Below are 16502 nucleotides of genomic sequence, written 5' to 3' on the forward strand. Positions count from 1 at the left end.
AATGAACTTATAGGGGAAAATGTTGCAGAGACAGCTGATGTTGCGTGAGAATAGCAACCTGTTTGCGCTTTATATTCATATATTTGATAACTCTCAATCTAACCTGGATCTAAGGTGATGCTAATTTGGCTAACTTTTCTCTTGTGGGTGTCTTTTAATTAAATAAACTATATAAGCCTCTATAGGCATGTTGTCAAAAGCTTGTGAAGTTGGAACAAAAAAAAAAATCTCTCATTCTACCTTTGTCACTGACCATAATATGAATAGACCAGATGCTGTGTGGGCTGATAAGGGTCATGATGCTTGCTTGCTTCAATTTTGTTCCAACAGTCATTTCTGGATTTCCCACTCTGCTCTGGGTTTTTAACTCTTCTTTTAACCACCTAGGAAATAGAGTTTTAGAAAAGTTTCTTTGGTCATCATGCATGATAACGTTTAGAATTCTCCTGGGCTCTACATGCCAAAATGGAAGACGTCATAGTTGATTCCCAGTGCTCAAGCAATCTGAAACTGGCCAACTTGGCTTCCTGAATCTCTGTCTTGACTACCCCCATCTTGTTTGAACTACATGAGAACCTTCTAGAATCCAGTGGGAATTTTCATCCCAGGGCACCATTATCACCTTAATAAGATGGGCAGAGACCATCTTCCATAAGCATGTTCGCATGGCATTGAGGATAATGTTTCCTAAGCATGGTGCCATCTCAGAAGCATGCCACCCTTAGGAAGGAAGATGGGAATACCTGGATATGACTTCTCAGAGAAATGACTGATAGTGCTATCGAGCCTTCTAAGAATATCTTCTAAATAATTCCCCTCCGTGTCAGCTGCACACTAAGCAGATGAAGTGGAACACTCAGACTCAGTCTTGCCAGCATGTGTACAAATCACTTGCACTTTAACTGGAAAATCACAAGGCCCTTAGTGTACTCATTACTTAGCAGAAGCAACCCAAATGGTATGAAATGGACCACAGGATAGGCCAGCAACTAAGGTATTTTAGCATCACTTTTGTCCTGGATTGATGAGTTTTCCAAGTCCTACGTCAGGCTGTACAACTAGTTTGAGGAGGCATCTAGTCCTTGCTTCCCGAGGGAGGCTATGTTTTAGTTCACATAGTAAAGCCAATAGACGATGTTGAAGAAGGAAAAAACCACTGGGAAGAATATGCGGGACCACCGGTCTATGGCATTCACATCAGTCAAATCGGGGATGGTGATTTTCAGTTGGGAGGCGCGTCTCCGCAGGCGGCTTTTCTTCTGTGCCACGTGTCGTTCCAGGGCATTTCGGCCAAAAGTATGCCTGGGCAGCCCGGCTTTCCGATACTGGATGTTGGATGCATCGTAAGCCAGCATTGTGCTCCTGGGGTCTCCAAGTCCCATCACAGCCTCAGATGTGGCCATTTCATTTTTTATCTCAAGAGTGCTCAGTAAGATGTTCTCGTGGGGGTCCATCTGCAAGAGAGAAGAATCAAATGAGACAATCAAGACAATAAGCCTTTTAGATGCTTATTATAGAAGGGCATTACGATATATAGTTTAGGTAGTACAGTTGTCCCTTGAACAACATGGGTTCTAAATGCATGGACCCTCTTATATGTGGATTTTTTTTTCAATCAATACCAACACTGTTTTCAATCTGAGGTTGAGAGTCTGTAGATATGGAGGGTTAACTGCATGCATTGATGTATATGTCATTTTATAGGGAACTTGAGCATCTTCCCATTTAGGTATCTGCAGGAGGTCCTGGAACAAATCCCCCATAGTTACTAAGAGACAAGTCAAGTTTTGGGGGAATCCAAAGTTAGACATGAATTTTCAACTGCAAGGGTCGGTGTCCCTAACACCCCTGTTGTTCATGGGTCAACTTTGTATTGTCATAGTGGTTAAGAGAACTGGCTTTGTGGTTACATTATCTAAGGTTGAACTGTGGTTCTGCCATTATAAGCTATGTGAATTTCAGCTTCTTAATCTATCAAATGGTATGGTAATCTAACCCTAGAAGATTGCTATAATGATGTCATGATATAATAGACTATTGCTAGTACAATTTTCACTATTTCTACTTAGGAGACACAGAGACATAGAAGGCATGATACCCTTTAAATAATTTATAGTCTTGAAACTAATACATAAAATATTAAGCTGTACTAGATATAAAATATATTAGGGGATTAATTACTAAATTTCAGTGCTCATGCTATTAGCCTAATTACAGACGAATTCATGATAACACTAAAACTAAAAACAGTAGGCAATATTTATTAAGCATTTACCAGAAACATTTTTGTATAACTTCATTTAATTGATGCTTAACACCCACACTTACAAGATGTCCACCTTAAATTTGTAGCATCGATATGAATAAGGTAAAAAAAGAATTTTGAACAATATAAATGCAGGCAACGTGTGACTTGTCAAAATGCAATAGAACTCAGAATAATAAGAAACTTAAAAAAGACAGCTGGGCAGACTGTGGGTGGTGGGGTGGTGAGTGGGTGAGAGGTGAGGGACTGACTTGAGAGGGAAAGGAAGGAGGCAGGATTCAAGAAGAGAGTCAGTCAAGAATTGGCTGTACTGAGTTGAATTCTGGGCCCAGGGAGTAGAATTAAGGCGGCTGTGCAGATAGGGTGACCCTTTTCTCTCTTGGATGATTTCTTATTGGCCACACTAAAAGTAAAGGATGAATACTGACAGCAAGATTGAGGGATTTATAATGTTTTTTAAAGAAGGGACAATTGTGTGTCTTATTTTTAAGAAGCCCAATAGCTATAGATAATAAAACCTAGCCACAACATGTTATTCTTAAAAGCAGGTTATATTTATTTTGGTGGAGAATCAGGATATACCAATTTCCAGGAAAATTTTTGAAATTACAAAAAAAAAAAAAAAAAAAAAAGGCCAATGATAGGAACTGATGATATATGGAAGCAAGGAATATAACCAAACACTTAATTGGAAGATATAATGCTCTGAGCTTCATTAATTATGCAGAAGGCAAAAAGAATGTTGCTGAGATTATATATTATCAATTAGCTTTCAAATGTGGTTTAATGACCCTGCATTATAAATTCAAATCTGAACTCTTTTGAGAAATAGAGGCTATAAAACATGTGAGAACATAATAATTGAGCAATTAATCTCTGCCCACTGATCAGACATTCTCTATGTTTGGTTTATGGTAGTATTTTGCTGAGTGGAAATGTTAAACAAATATATTATTAAGAATAATTTTAAAAGTTTATAAGATTTGGAAATTAAGCCCAATAAATGTTGAAACACTTGGTCAAGAAAAGGCCATGTAATAGCCTTAATGATGGGTTTGATGGCCCTACAGAGGAAAGGAGTATTTAAAGTTGCATACTGTGTATCAGTCCTTTACAGAAAGTCTCACTGAATGCTCAAAACAATCCTTTGGAAAGAATTTTTTTCTAGGTTATAAGTGAAGTCATTCACCAAATTGCCCAAAGTCCTAAATGGCAGAGCTGGAACTCACACCTTGATCATCAGGGTCCAAAGCTTGGGGGGAGATGACTGGGACTTTCCAAGTTCAAGGAGGTGAGGCTGATGGAAACGGGGACCCTCCAACCCTTGTTATTTCAGATAGCTCTTTCTCTGTTATGCTCTGGGTTGTTAACTGTTATTTTAACTACCTAAGAAATAGCCACTTGGTAAAATTTCCCTTGGCTACTATGCATGATGATATTTGGGAAACTCTCCCTCTCTAAGCATCAGGATATTTGCTTTTCTGCTGGGCAACTGTAAATAAGACCATTTATGAATATATACCAGACACGACTAGGGAAAAATGTAAATCGATAATAATAATCATAATAAAATAATAGGAGCAGTGGAGTATTATTAAGGGAATTTTAATAATGTTGTAAGTTTAGAACAAATGACTCCTGAATAATTTGTATAATTATGGTGAGTTTCTGTTTCATTCTCTATGAAATTCAAAATTTTTCAGATAATTCTGAAAAGATATATATATATATATATGTGTGTGTGTGTGTGTGTGTGTGTGTGTGTGTGTGTGTGTATGTATCATTCACAATCCCAGTACTGGATTAGGATCACAATCTTCAAGGGAGATATAAGACCACAAGATTTTTGTCTGGTGAATTTTCCTTATCTATCATTCCTCTGTTACCCCATACATTTTTTAAGTGATTGGTAATTGTGCATTGAATGGAACTAAAAGGCACAACTTTTCTTAATTAAATCTAAAAGAAATTTGATGCAGCAGGCTGAATGCTTAGATAAATGTGATTTTGACCACTATTTAGTGATGTTTAAAAATCTGGATTTCAATGTCCTTCAGGTAGGCCTGTATTTTTCAGTTTAGTTCACTACAGGGCCAACTTTTTTTCCTACTTCACATTACATCTCCATAGCCTGATTGGGTCATGTGAATTCATGTAAGCGAGTTCTATTTTGAATACTTCTTTGTCCCCACTGTAGTGGTCAGTGTTAGGAATACACAGCAACAGGGGATAGTCCCTGCCCACGTTTGCCATCACAAAGGAATGAGGGTTCTGTGAGGTCATAGCAACAGGATGTAAGCTGGTGAAAGGAGTCAGCAAAAACTTCCCTAAATCCATCTAGATTTTCTGCATGAAGGACACTGGGGCTCAGGGTGAGCCAGGATTAGAGCCGGCTCTCACTCTGAAGTCAGTGTTCTTTCCACTCTGCTTGTGGAGGTTAGAAAGGGCAGGGACCCAAAGGAGAAGGATCAGACAGAGCAGGCACATCCACTCACTGGACAGCTCCTGCTAGTGAACATTTTCACACTGCTGATCCTGACCTTTAGAAAAATTGTACCTTCTGGGGTCCTTCAGAGAGGAAAACCTTACTCTTCCCTTTCTGCTTCTGAGATCTACCTCTAAAAACTTTGCTATCACTAGAACAACAACCTAAAACCTCACCAAGCTCATTTGATTCACCCACGAAGCCAAGTGACTTTTTGCGTGTGTCTGAAGCAGAGTATCTTTCCCTTGTAATGATTAATAAAGTAGGGTCATTCAGGTCACTGGTCCATAATGAATGAATTCATTAATTTAATCCCTTAATAGGGAATCATTTTACAAAGGAAACTTTGAGACATGTACTAATGTGATCTGCCCATGTGAATTTAAAAATCAAAAACCAAAACAACAACCATGAGGCTGTTCATATCTGAGAGCCACCGGTGTCCACTTCGTAGGGGTCTCACCCTAGGGTGAAAATATTTATAGAAAGAGGTGAAGGTTCGAATCTGCAAACATAAATTTAAATTACTGCTTTGCCACTTAATTAGCTTCTAGCTATCCATGAATTTCTGGATTTTGATGGAAAGGATTGTTTATGAAATGCTAATAGTACTAACTCCATCCTCATAATATGTCGTGATATTTCAAGCCCTTTATGATAGCATAATAGAAACAAACAAACAAACAAGAGTGAAAATCATCTCAGCTCTTTTTTATTCTACTGGCTTTTCTTAAAAAGACCACCTTCTTGCAACTACCTGGGTATTTCAACAGAGTTCACCTATATTTACATTCCAGTTCTAAACTCCACATTTGCTGACTTTTACTCCATTTATTTTGGGGGAGGGATTCAAAAAGTCAAAGTTGGTGGCCTTCTCTTGCTCTCCTAGAATCCCCATGTTATATTGTGGTTGAGTGGGCGTTTTTTCACCTCTCAGACTACTGAGTGCACACTAGGTAGTTGCAGAGTGTTCTTCTTTGGAAAGAAAGCTCTGGATATTCCCAGGTGGTTAACAGTTCACTGCCTTAACATTTAAAGTTCCTCAGGCCACAATGTCACTTTATGGACGATAAAAGATTTCCCACCCACATACTAGTGACAGTAAGTGGAAATTGCAGAGTTAAGATTTCTTGGATTTTTGCATTTTCTCACTCTTCTATTAAGAAATTATTTGGGGCTTACAAATCCTATTGTAATTATTTGCCTTTTATATTTGTTATAGTAACACTGCCATTAGCATCAGTTATTTTATCTTTATTGCATACAGTGCGTACAAGCTTAAAAGTATAGTGGTCCCTCTGTATCCAAGGGGAATTGGTTCTAGAAGCCCTTCCCTCTCAGATACCAAAATTCATGGATACTCAAGTCCTTTATATAACACTAGTAGCCCTGCACACGAATCTGTGCACCAGTAGCTCTCTGTCGCCCTCCTGTAGCTCTCCACCAGCTGCCCCGCCCTCCTGTAGCTCTCCCTGCCCTCTCCCCCCTCCCCCCTCATAACTTGCTTCCCTGCCCCCTCCTGTAGCTTTTCGCTGCCCACTTGTAGTTTGCTGCCCCACCCTCCTGCAGATCCATGATATGGTCGTTAGATGGTTGAATAATGAGCATATTCCTCTCTTATATAGGATGGTATAGTATTTGCATATATCTATGCACATCCTCTCTTGTACTTTAAATCATCTCTAGATTACTTATAATACCTAATACAATGTAAATGCTATGTAAGTAGTTGTTATACTGCATTTTGTTTAGGGAATAATAACAAGGAAAAAACAAGTCTTTCATTGTGCAGTACAGATGCAACCACCATAGACCTAACCACATAGTACACGTCAGCATTTTAGGAAGAGCCACCTTGAGAAATAAAAGGTTCTATTTTAAACAGGCTACCACAATACCTAAAGTCTTTACCTTTAGGCTGTGGGCACTCGCAGGGTAAACCAGTAAGCATTCACCTTCTTTTGGGCAGAGGCTCTAGTGGGCTCTGAAGTCAAGTTAAAAGCAGACAGGGTTAAAGGCAAGGTCACTAAGCAGTGTGATCATGGGCAAGAAATTTGAACCTTTCTGAGCCTTAGTTTTCTCAACTGTCAAATTGGTGTAACAGTACCTTTTATTATTGTAGAACAAGCATATCAAACTCAAAGGTTAACACGGGCCAAATAAATAAGGCATGCGGCCCGCAGGCCACGAGTTTGACATGCTTGTTGTAGAGGTAAGCAGGCGAAGGAACTGAACTTGTGCTATATCAGATCAGGAGAGGTCTGGGATGGTAAACCAGTTCTCAGCTTAAACTGCTGTGGATGTGGTGACAGAGGGCGGCATAGCAGTTGGTCAGTCACTCTTAGGAAACATGAATGCATCAATACAGACTTGCTTCTCTTTGCTGCATCGAGGTGGCAGGGAGCTTCCTACAGATTCTAGGCTGTGTGAATCCTCTGGTTGCAGTCTCCCAGGAAAGTATGTAAAGCTGACACCTCATTATTCACATGCCTAAGAAAAAACAGTGAGTAACGTTTCTTCCTGATGCTTCATTCGGGGGCCTTGCTTGGTTCTTTATCCTTGTAGTGGGCAGAGGCAAGAAGTCACTCAAAATGTTCCATTCTGTTATTTGCCTACAGAATGAGTTAAACTTTAAGAAGGAGAGTTTGCACCCATCAGGAAACTAGGTTTTTAGATTTATTTCCCGCTTCACTTACTTAGGGGAACTATGTCTCTCTTTCTCCAAATTAAATGCATCTATAAAGAAAGTTTCATTATGACGATAATGATAATATGAAATTACATTTCATAGATGAATTCCGGTGTGGATAAGAACATCTATAGAGTTAATTAAGTCTTGAAGATAAGATGTTGGAATCAGCTTTAAATTCTAGCTGCTCTACTGATTAGCTGGGTGACCTGGGGCAAGTTCCACAGCTTAGTGAGCCTCAGTTTCTTCAGCTTTAAAATGAGGTTACATAGCCTCCTCTTCTTTAAAATGAAGCTACATTATATGCAGGTTTGTTTTCAGATTGAGACAAGCTGTTCAAGGAACCTACCATCACATCTGGCAAACAATTAGGTACATAACCGAAGGTAATAGTCGCTATGATAGTCACTGATTTACATAGGCAGGCGAGACTGATTCTTTACATTTTCCAGTGAGTCCCTTGCAGTGGGTGTTGTAGTTAAATCTATCCCACCGATTGCAACAACAATAGACTGACCCCTCTTCCAGATGTGACCTGACATTGGTATTTCCCCTCCCCTTGCCTTGGATTGGTTCAGAGATGGGAGGCTTAAGTCAACTGAGCCAATGAAAAGAAAGAAAAGGTTTGTTGGAGGCCTTTGGATTGAAAAACTCCCCATTTCCCCTTCTGAATATGAACGAGGAAACACAAAGCCTCATTGCTACTGGCAGCCATCTCATCTCAGAACAAGGAACCACTGACAAGACTTTGGCTGGCTGGCTTGAGAGAGCCCCCACCCACGCCTCTGCATGCTTTGCACAGGCCAGGTACATTACAGGTGGGTGGGAAATCAGAAGGACCTCAGTAATGTAATTCAAAGTCATCATTTTTAACGGTCTCAGATAAAATTCAACCTATGACAATGATAATGTCAAGTATAATTTATAATTATAAAACAGCAATTTTTTCCCAAAATCAATAATCTTGAGGAAAAGTTTAATGTTCTCTTGTAGCAATTTTCATGAAAATGTCCTCCATTTACTTAAGTCACTTATGATTTGTCAAATGGCTTTCATATCCTTTATCTCAGCATCAGAATGAATTAGAAAGAGCAGGCATAGACTTCCTCATCTCAGAGAAATTCTTTCCCCAAAGTTGCAGGACTTCTCAGGGGCTGACCTAGGCTTGGTGTCCTGGCTTTTTGAATCTGAATTGGACTCTGCGGCTGGTTCTGCCGATGAAAGAACGGAAGAAAGCTGTTTTAAAACAGCTTCACGTGCAGTCAGTGATAAAAATGTGCAGCCAGAGAGAGAAGCCTAGGTTTACACTGCAGCTTTGGTTATCCCAGCTCTACCTCTAGCTAGCTTACATAATCCTGAGCAAACTGCTGGTATTTCTAGGTTCCAGTGTCTGAACATAAAAATGAAACATCATACAAAAAATTGTTAACTATGTATGGTGGTGTATGTTAACTGGATATATGGTGGTGATCATTTTGTAATATATACTAACTAGAGGTCCAGTGCACGAAATTCATGCATGGGAGGGTCCCTTGGGCCTGGCCAGCAATCAGGGCTGATCTGTTGGGTGACTGGCGGGGTGATCGAGGGCCCCCCGCTAGCACCTGCCTTGGCTGGCCTGGCGCTGCCTGCTCGCTATCCCCACACCTCTGCTGCCACTGCCAGTCACCTTCCTCTGCGTGGCGATTGGGGGGCCCCCGCTGGCACCTGCCTTGGCTGGCCTGGGGCCTGTGGGCAGCTCCTGCATTGAGTATTTGCCCCCTGGTGGTCAGTGTGCATCATAGCGACTGGTCATTCTGCTGGTCGTTCTGCCGTTCAGTCGATTTGCATATTAGGCTTTTATTATATAGGATATCATCATAACATTGTACATCTGAAACTAGAATTATGTTATATTATACCTCAAAAAACCCCCACAAAACTAAGGAACAAAATGTTGTAAAAAAAAGTAAAAGGTAATTTAAAACAACAACAAAAAAATAGAGAATATTTTGAAGTAAAGTTTCCTATTCTTAAGCCTGTGATAGGCATTGTGAATTGACCCCCTGGACCCAATCAACTACAGAATTCTCAGTATAGTTAGTTGTTAAGGCAACCACTAGTCATTCCGGGTTGGTACTCAAGGTGTAACTCATGTCTGCTCCCTGGGTGACATCCATGTGTTCAGTGTGGTAGTCAACTCAGCAGCTTTGGTATCACCAGGGAGTTGTTAGAAACTCAAGCCTCACACCCAAGACCCAGTGAATAAAGATCTGCACTTTAACAAGGTTCCATTGACAAGGTACCTAGATAGCTTTCATGCACGTTAAAGATTGAGAAGCACTGGCTTAAATGATCTCTGAGATCTTTTGATGTTTTTAAAGTCAATGACTGTAAAATTTTTTTTAAAAAAAGGAATTTTCAATGAACATTGGGTAGCTCTCCAAGTGTGCTAAACAAAATCTCCATCCTCCATATAATAAAGGGGCGGAGAAGTTAATTGGTCATTTCTTGTGCTCCCCTTTTGAAATGCTGAATTATTCACAACCAGGGTACCAGCTAAACCCTCAGGGAGACTGAGCTGGAGCAACAACCATAAAATCCACCTCGGCCAGGGATCCCTTGTGCAGCTGTGGGCTGATGGCTTCTGTGCATTTAGCCAATTACACGGTGAATTACCCAAATGAGCACATGCCAAATGCACCATCCACTCTCACAGCCCAACTCTCGTTAGGAGAACTCCTGTTAATCTGACACAGCCTTGTCAAACATCTGTCCGCTCCATTTTGACACTAAATCTGAGGTCAGCAGATGGCGGGAAGGGAAAGTGACTGCACTTTACAAAGTACAGGCTGCAGGCTGAGTTAGGAAAAGAAGAAAATTGTGAATTTAGGAAGACAGGAAAGGACATCAAACCCAACTGCTGACCGGATGCTTTGTTGAAGAATAAAATATCAGCTAGATTCTGTGTAAAATATTGAAAATGCTCTCTCTCTGACAGAAAAGAAAGATCTGGGTTTAAATCCCAGGTATGCGCCTTGCTCCTGTTTCTGAGATGGAATGCGCCTCTTGCTGTGTGAAGCTTTTCCTAAACATGCGTCTGAAGGGAACATCTCCCTCCTCGGAAACTCAGCAGCACGTACCATCTGCGTTATATGCTCTTCCTTCTGATGATCTAATACAGTTTAAGAGAGTATTCCAGGGGCAGCGGACTATCCCATCTGACAGAGAGGGACAGTGCTTCTGAATTTAGAAACAATTCCCAAGTAACAGGAAAAGGCAGAGTTCTGTCTTTGTGGTCCCTTCCACGGTAGACATCAACTTCAGGGTTACGGTTTATCTCATGCTAACTACCTGGCAAGTACTGTCTACGTCCTGCCTCCTGCCGTCCTTGAAACCATCTGTTGAGGGTTGAACTGTAAGTCCCATTTCACAAGGGAAGAAACTGAGGCTCAGAGAGCTTTCCTATGCTCACATGGCTGATAAGTATAGTCATGGGGCTTGAACTCGGGGTTGTCTCAAATGCAAAATCAAGTAGGACTGACTAAGCGAGCTCTGCCTGTGCCCTTAACCAGTGTGCTGGTCTCCAGGAGCAGAAATTTGGTCAATACTTGCTTCGTGATCAACACATTGGTGATGCTCTTTCCAAATCTGCATCCGTGGTGAGAAAAGCCTAGTGTTGTCCCGCAGTGGAGCAGAGTGAGGCTGAAGGACTCACAGGGATGAAGCCAGTGACTACAGCTTCAGGGGCCAGCATTCCAAACTGCTGAACTAAAGCAACCCGATCCCGGCTGAGGAAACCTGCCATGCTGCGGGAAGCAGTGTTCCCTGTTGCGGGTTCCTTCCTGCAGGGCACCCACAGGGTGGCACCTGGGGTTGGCAGGCTTGTCCTCCAGGACTGACTCAGAGACGCTCACTCCCCTGTGGCGAGTCACAGCAGGTGTCCTCAGTGGAGGAACCTGCTACGGTGCCCTTGAGGCTCATCTAGCTTCCAGAAATTTCTGTAGCAGCAGTTACAAGTGTTGAGAGGCAGAGACAGCTTGTTTATTGCTGAGGGAGATTTCAAAATTATGTCTGGGTCCATTTTTATGATTCCCCGGGTGCCCTTTGCCAAAATGAAACAAGCATCAAATATCCCGCAAACCTCCTCTCAGCAGAGGCCATAAAAAATTCCTAATTTCTCCAGGAACGCGCGGATGCTGGAGGTGCTGTACTTGTTGTTTTACAAAATAATTTATCATTCTTGGAAAGATGGGGAATAAAAATTTAATGCTAGTCTTTGATTCCCAAAGCTGCCCATGGAACACACAGTTTTCTTTTGGACTTTATACTTCTCAACAGTTCAGAATCGTTGCAGAGTTTTCTCAGGAATCATTGTGTTCATGATACTAGAGCTGTTACTAAATTGAATAGAATCTGAGATTTTATCAGCCTTAAAATACACCATCAACTTATTGGTAGGTATTGATAAAGAAGAAAAGAAATTAAATGTTTATAGTATATGTAAGTATTATACTAACATCAGAAACATTACAAGTAGGTGAATCATTGCCTTAAAATTGAACCCTAGGACACATTTCTCCTGAGAGACTATGTCAGCAACCCACTACAAAGTGGGTTTGACCCCAGGCCTGATGTAACCACATGGTATGTTAGTGGTGATGTATTTGAAATGCTGGAATGGAACTGAGCGTCCGAAGGGGCAAAATATTGCTGTGTGCTTTGCAAAACCACAAAGAAATCTAATGAACAAAATATACTGGTGGGTAAAATAGAATCAGAGGCATGGAAACATGAAACAGACTGACAAATCTCAGAGGGAAGGTTGGGGGCGGGGGGAGATTAACCAAAGAACTTGTAAGCATATATGCATTACCTATGGACACAGACAATAGGGTGGTGAAGGCCTGGAGTGGGGTGGGAACCGGGTAAAGGGGCTTAATGGGGGGAAAAAGCAGTACATCTGTAATACTCTCAACAATAAAGATTAAAAAAAACAATAAAAACCACCAAGTGTGACATATAAACTTTCTCTGCTGCTTATTAAGTTTTGTATAGTGGTGGCCTGGATATTCTGACAATAAATATATTTTCAAAATGTGATTCCTTGGTTGTGATTCTCATTCTAGAAGTCACAGCATGTTTCTGCCTTCTTGCCAGACAGGAGATGGCAGGCCCACCGCATGGGAGGGCCGCACAGAGACACTGACCAGGTGGTGACCCAGAGCAGGCAGGCAGCTTCCAGGGCTGGTCCTGCAAGTGGGTCTCATGATGACTTCATAGGTGATCCGTTTTCTCATCTATGAAATGGGGATCATATCCACTGTCAGGACCTAAAACAGGCCGCCCAAAATATGCATATTGGCATATTGATGATTTTGAATTAAAGTTACTTAAGAAACAGCCTGTGCAGGAAGCAAACCCTGACCTCTCTTTCCCATGAAAAGCAGGAGATAAGTGAGTCTCCCATGTGATGGGTGCCCTGGCTACTGCTGAGGGCTGAGAGACACCCTCTCTCACAGTAAAGAGAATCCAGATCAGAAAAGCCCATCTAAACAAGCCTTGCATAACCTTCACTAATTTACTACCCAAGCCCAGACCTTGCTTAGATTCCTTCCTAATGGGTATTAACTCTCTATCCTGTCAATTTCCTCAGAAATGTATTGTTTCTTTGTCTCAAAAGTATAAAAAAGTGCCAGGTTTGATCATTTCTTTGAGTCTCAATTGATGATCTGAGATATTGTGAATGTCCCATGTGCATGTATTAATTTTTTCCCCCTGCTACTCTAGGTCTTCTATAAATTTTATTTTAGTCCAGCCAGAAGAACTAAAGGAGAAATTCTTGCCCTCCCCAACACTCCCTTTCATCTGGTGATCTGAGATAATGAAATGAGGTATCACAGGAAACAGTGTAAAAACTGTAAGTGTTACTACACCAGGGCCCAATATTATCATAATCTAATGGGCCTGTCAGCTATGTTATTTACTACTTACTTTTCAGTTTACTATTTAATTTCTCTTCTAATATAGACAATGTAAGAAGTATATGTTTTTGGATGCGCCATTTTTAGAGTAAGAGTTAGGTCCAAAGTACTTTTAGGTGTCCTTGATCCAGGAAATTATTTGATAATATTTCTCATTATAGACTTTTTTCCATATTTTTAAAAAAAAAGTGTTAAAAAATTGTTCCTAATCACAGAGTAGGATATGTGCTCTGTGAAAGTGTAATTTTAAATTATTGAGCAAATTTGCATATAGTAGAAATAAATGATAGTATGTTTAATAGATATGAGGCTATGGAACTAACACACTTCAGTTAGGATGATTCCAGTAGACGTTCAATGATGCTTAAGGTGGAGATGACAAGACACGTGGAGTTGTCTGATGTTAAAAATATGGCTTATAAAGTGTCAGAGCTGAGACTGAATGTTGAGTCTCCTGAGTTTCAATCTACTGCTCTGAGTTAGAGAAGTATTAGTTTTCCATGGGGACCTATATCTGCAGGGAGCCATGCGCAGTGTTGTTATAGGTATGTCCCAGCTTGGAAAAGAATAGGGGGTCTCTGTCCAACTGTGTCACTGGAATCTTGACTCTGGTGACAACTTCAATACGAAAGCTGAACAGCATGGGCATGACTGCTCCCAGGGAAGAGCAGTTACTGTCAGTCCAGATCACCCCCGTCCTCCTGCCCCCTAACTTCCTCCTTCTCTCCCCCTTCTCTCTTTCAGACAACAATTATAAGAATCCTATATAATAAAACCCTAATATGCAAATTGGCCCAATGGCAGAATGACCGGTGGAGCGACCGGTCGCTATGACACGCACTGACCACCAGGGGCAGACGCTCAATGAAGGAGCTGCCTGCAGGCCCTGACCAGTGGTGGTGGCGGGGGCGGGGCCGGCAAGCGGGCAGCACCAGGTTGCCAGCCAAGGCAGGTGCCAGCGGGGGCCCCCTGATTGCCCCGCCAGTCACCCCGCAGAGGGAGGCGACTGGTGGTGGGGAGCGGGGCTGACAAGTTGGTAGTGCTGGGCCAGCCAAGGTAGGTGCCAGTGGGGACCCCTGATTGCCCCGCAGGTCATCCCACAGAGGGAGGTGACTGGTGGTGGTGGGGGGGTGCAGGGCCAGTGAGCAGGAGGTGCCAGGCCAGCTAAGGTGGGTGCCAGTGGCAGCCCCCCCAATCACCTCACAGGTCACCCTGCAGAGGGAGGCAACTGGTGGCGGTGGCGGGGGGTGGGACCGGCAAGTAGGTGGCACCAGGCCAGCCAAGGCAGGTGTGAGCAGGGCCTCTGATCGCCCCACTGGTCGCCCCACAGATCGGCCCTGATTGCCGGCCAGGCCTAGGGACCCTACCTGTGCATGAATTTCGTGCACTGAGCCTCTAATATGATATAAGCAATAACTATTAGAAATGAGCATGAGCTATTTATATGTAACTAGAGGCCCAGTGCACGAAATTCATGCACGGGGGAGAGGGGTTCCTTAGCCCGGCCTGCGCCCTCTCGTAATCTGGAACCCCTTGGGAGATGTCCGACTGCTGGTTTAGGCCCGATCCCGCAGGGATCCCTGTGGGATCGCGCCTAAACCGGCAGTCAGACATCCCTCTCCCAATCCAGGACCACTGGCTCCTATCCACTTGCCTGCCTGCTTGCCTGATCACCCCTAACCGCTCACCTGCCTGCCTGATCACCCCTAACTGCTCACCTGCCTGCCTGATTGCCCCTAACCGCCTCTGCCTTGGTCCCTGCCGCAGCAGCTTCGTCCGGAAGGATGCCCAGAAGGTCGTTCAGCTGTCCGGTCTAATTAGCATATTATGCTTTCATTATTATAGATTATCTTGGGTTATTCTGGTTCAGTGACACAAGAGGAAGTGGGAAAAGTAAGACATGTTTGTGTGTGGTTTGTATGTGTAAGAGTGTGGAAAGTATAGTGAGGTATAGTAAGTGTGTGCGCGCGCGCGTGTGTGTGTGTGTGTGTGTGTGTGTGTGTGTGTGTGTGTATAAGAGAGAGGAAGAGTGAGTGAGAGAGAGAGAGAGAGAGAGAGAGAGAGAGAGAGAGGTCACTAGAAAATCATGTGAGAGTATGTCTACACACACCAGTTTCTTAAATCTTAAACTTTACATAACATATACTCATCTTAACTGTTCAAACACTACCGAAAGATGTGAAGTAAAAAACAGAAGAGCTTCTACCATCCCATTCTCCTGTACTAGGAACACAGGTTTTGAGAGATAGTGCAATAATGCTTGTGCTACTGGTTTTACCCTTGGAAAAATATAAAGTTGACCATTATCTTGCACCAACATATTGGTATTTCAAGATGGATTAAATGGAAAGCATGAAACAATAAATTAGGTATACAAAGAACAATTTTCAGAAAAATTTAGAAGACCACATGCTTATCTTGGAGTTACAAGAGGAATTTTTATCCATTTCAGAAGACACAAATTACAAAAGCACGAACAACTAGACATATAAAAATAAAAACTTGTATGACATAAATGAGAGCTTGGAAAATGATCTGCAATGCACATGCGAACAAATGGTTCGTATATCTATTATACTTACAACTCTTGAAACTGACAACAAAGAAAATGGGATAAAAATAAGAATAGGCAATTCAAAGGGAAGTCAATTCCAATAGCATATGAAAAGATAATTATTTAAGAAATGTGAGAAATACAAGCAAAAATAACATTATAAACCTCATAGATTGCAAAGAGAAATCAATAATACTGCTGAAGGGAAAGTGCGAGAGAGAAGCTGTTCATATAGATGTATAAATAGACGTAATAGATGTATCAAAATAATTACCAGATAGTATTGGTGTCTCTTTCTTCAGGGAAAGGTGGGATTTATTTGGCTTTTACTTTCTTATATTTTTTAAAATATGTAAATAAAAATAACCCCGTGCTTTAAAGATGTAACTAGAAAGGAGGCCCACCAAAATTAGGCTAATTGTGGAAAGAAAAGTTTTACCTGTTGAGAATGGCAAGAAAAAAGAAATATACAAATTAAATCTCTTTATAAGGTTAAATATATTATTATTCTCTTCTGAAATGACACTGTGATGATGCTGTTATTT

At 41.7% G+C, this 16502-nt stretch overlaps 1 protein-coding gene across 2 annotated transcripts in view; it reads right to left on the minus strand.

The window, feature by feature from the left end:
* Nucleotides 1-1106: 1106 nt before the first annotated feature.
* GABRB2 (gamma-aminobutyric acid type A receptor subunit beta2) overlaps nt 1107-16502 on the minus strand; it is a gene marked incomplete at both ends in the record, with an annotated part of 197522 nt that continues 182126 nt past the window's right edge. For both annotated transcript variants that reach the window (XM_079773294.1, XM_079773293.1), the window contains one exon: nt 1107-1454. In XM_079773294.1, the coding sequence (XP_079629420.1) occupies nt 1107-1454 (348 nt within the window). The remainder of the gene's footprint in view (nt 1455-16502) is intronic.

This window comes from Cnephaeus nilssonii (genome assembly GCF_951640355.1).
Source record: "Cnephaeus nilssonii genome assembly, chromosome: 5".
Lineage (NCBI taxonomy): Eukaryota > Metazoa > Chordata > Mammalia > Chiroptera > Vespertilionidae > Cnephaeus > Cnephaeus nilssonii.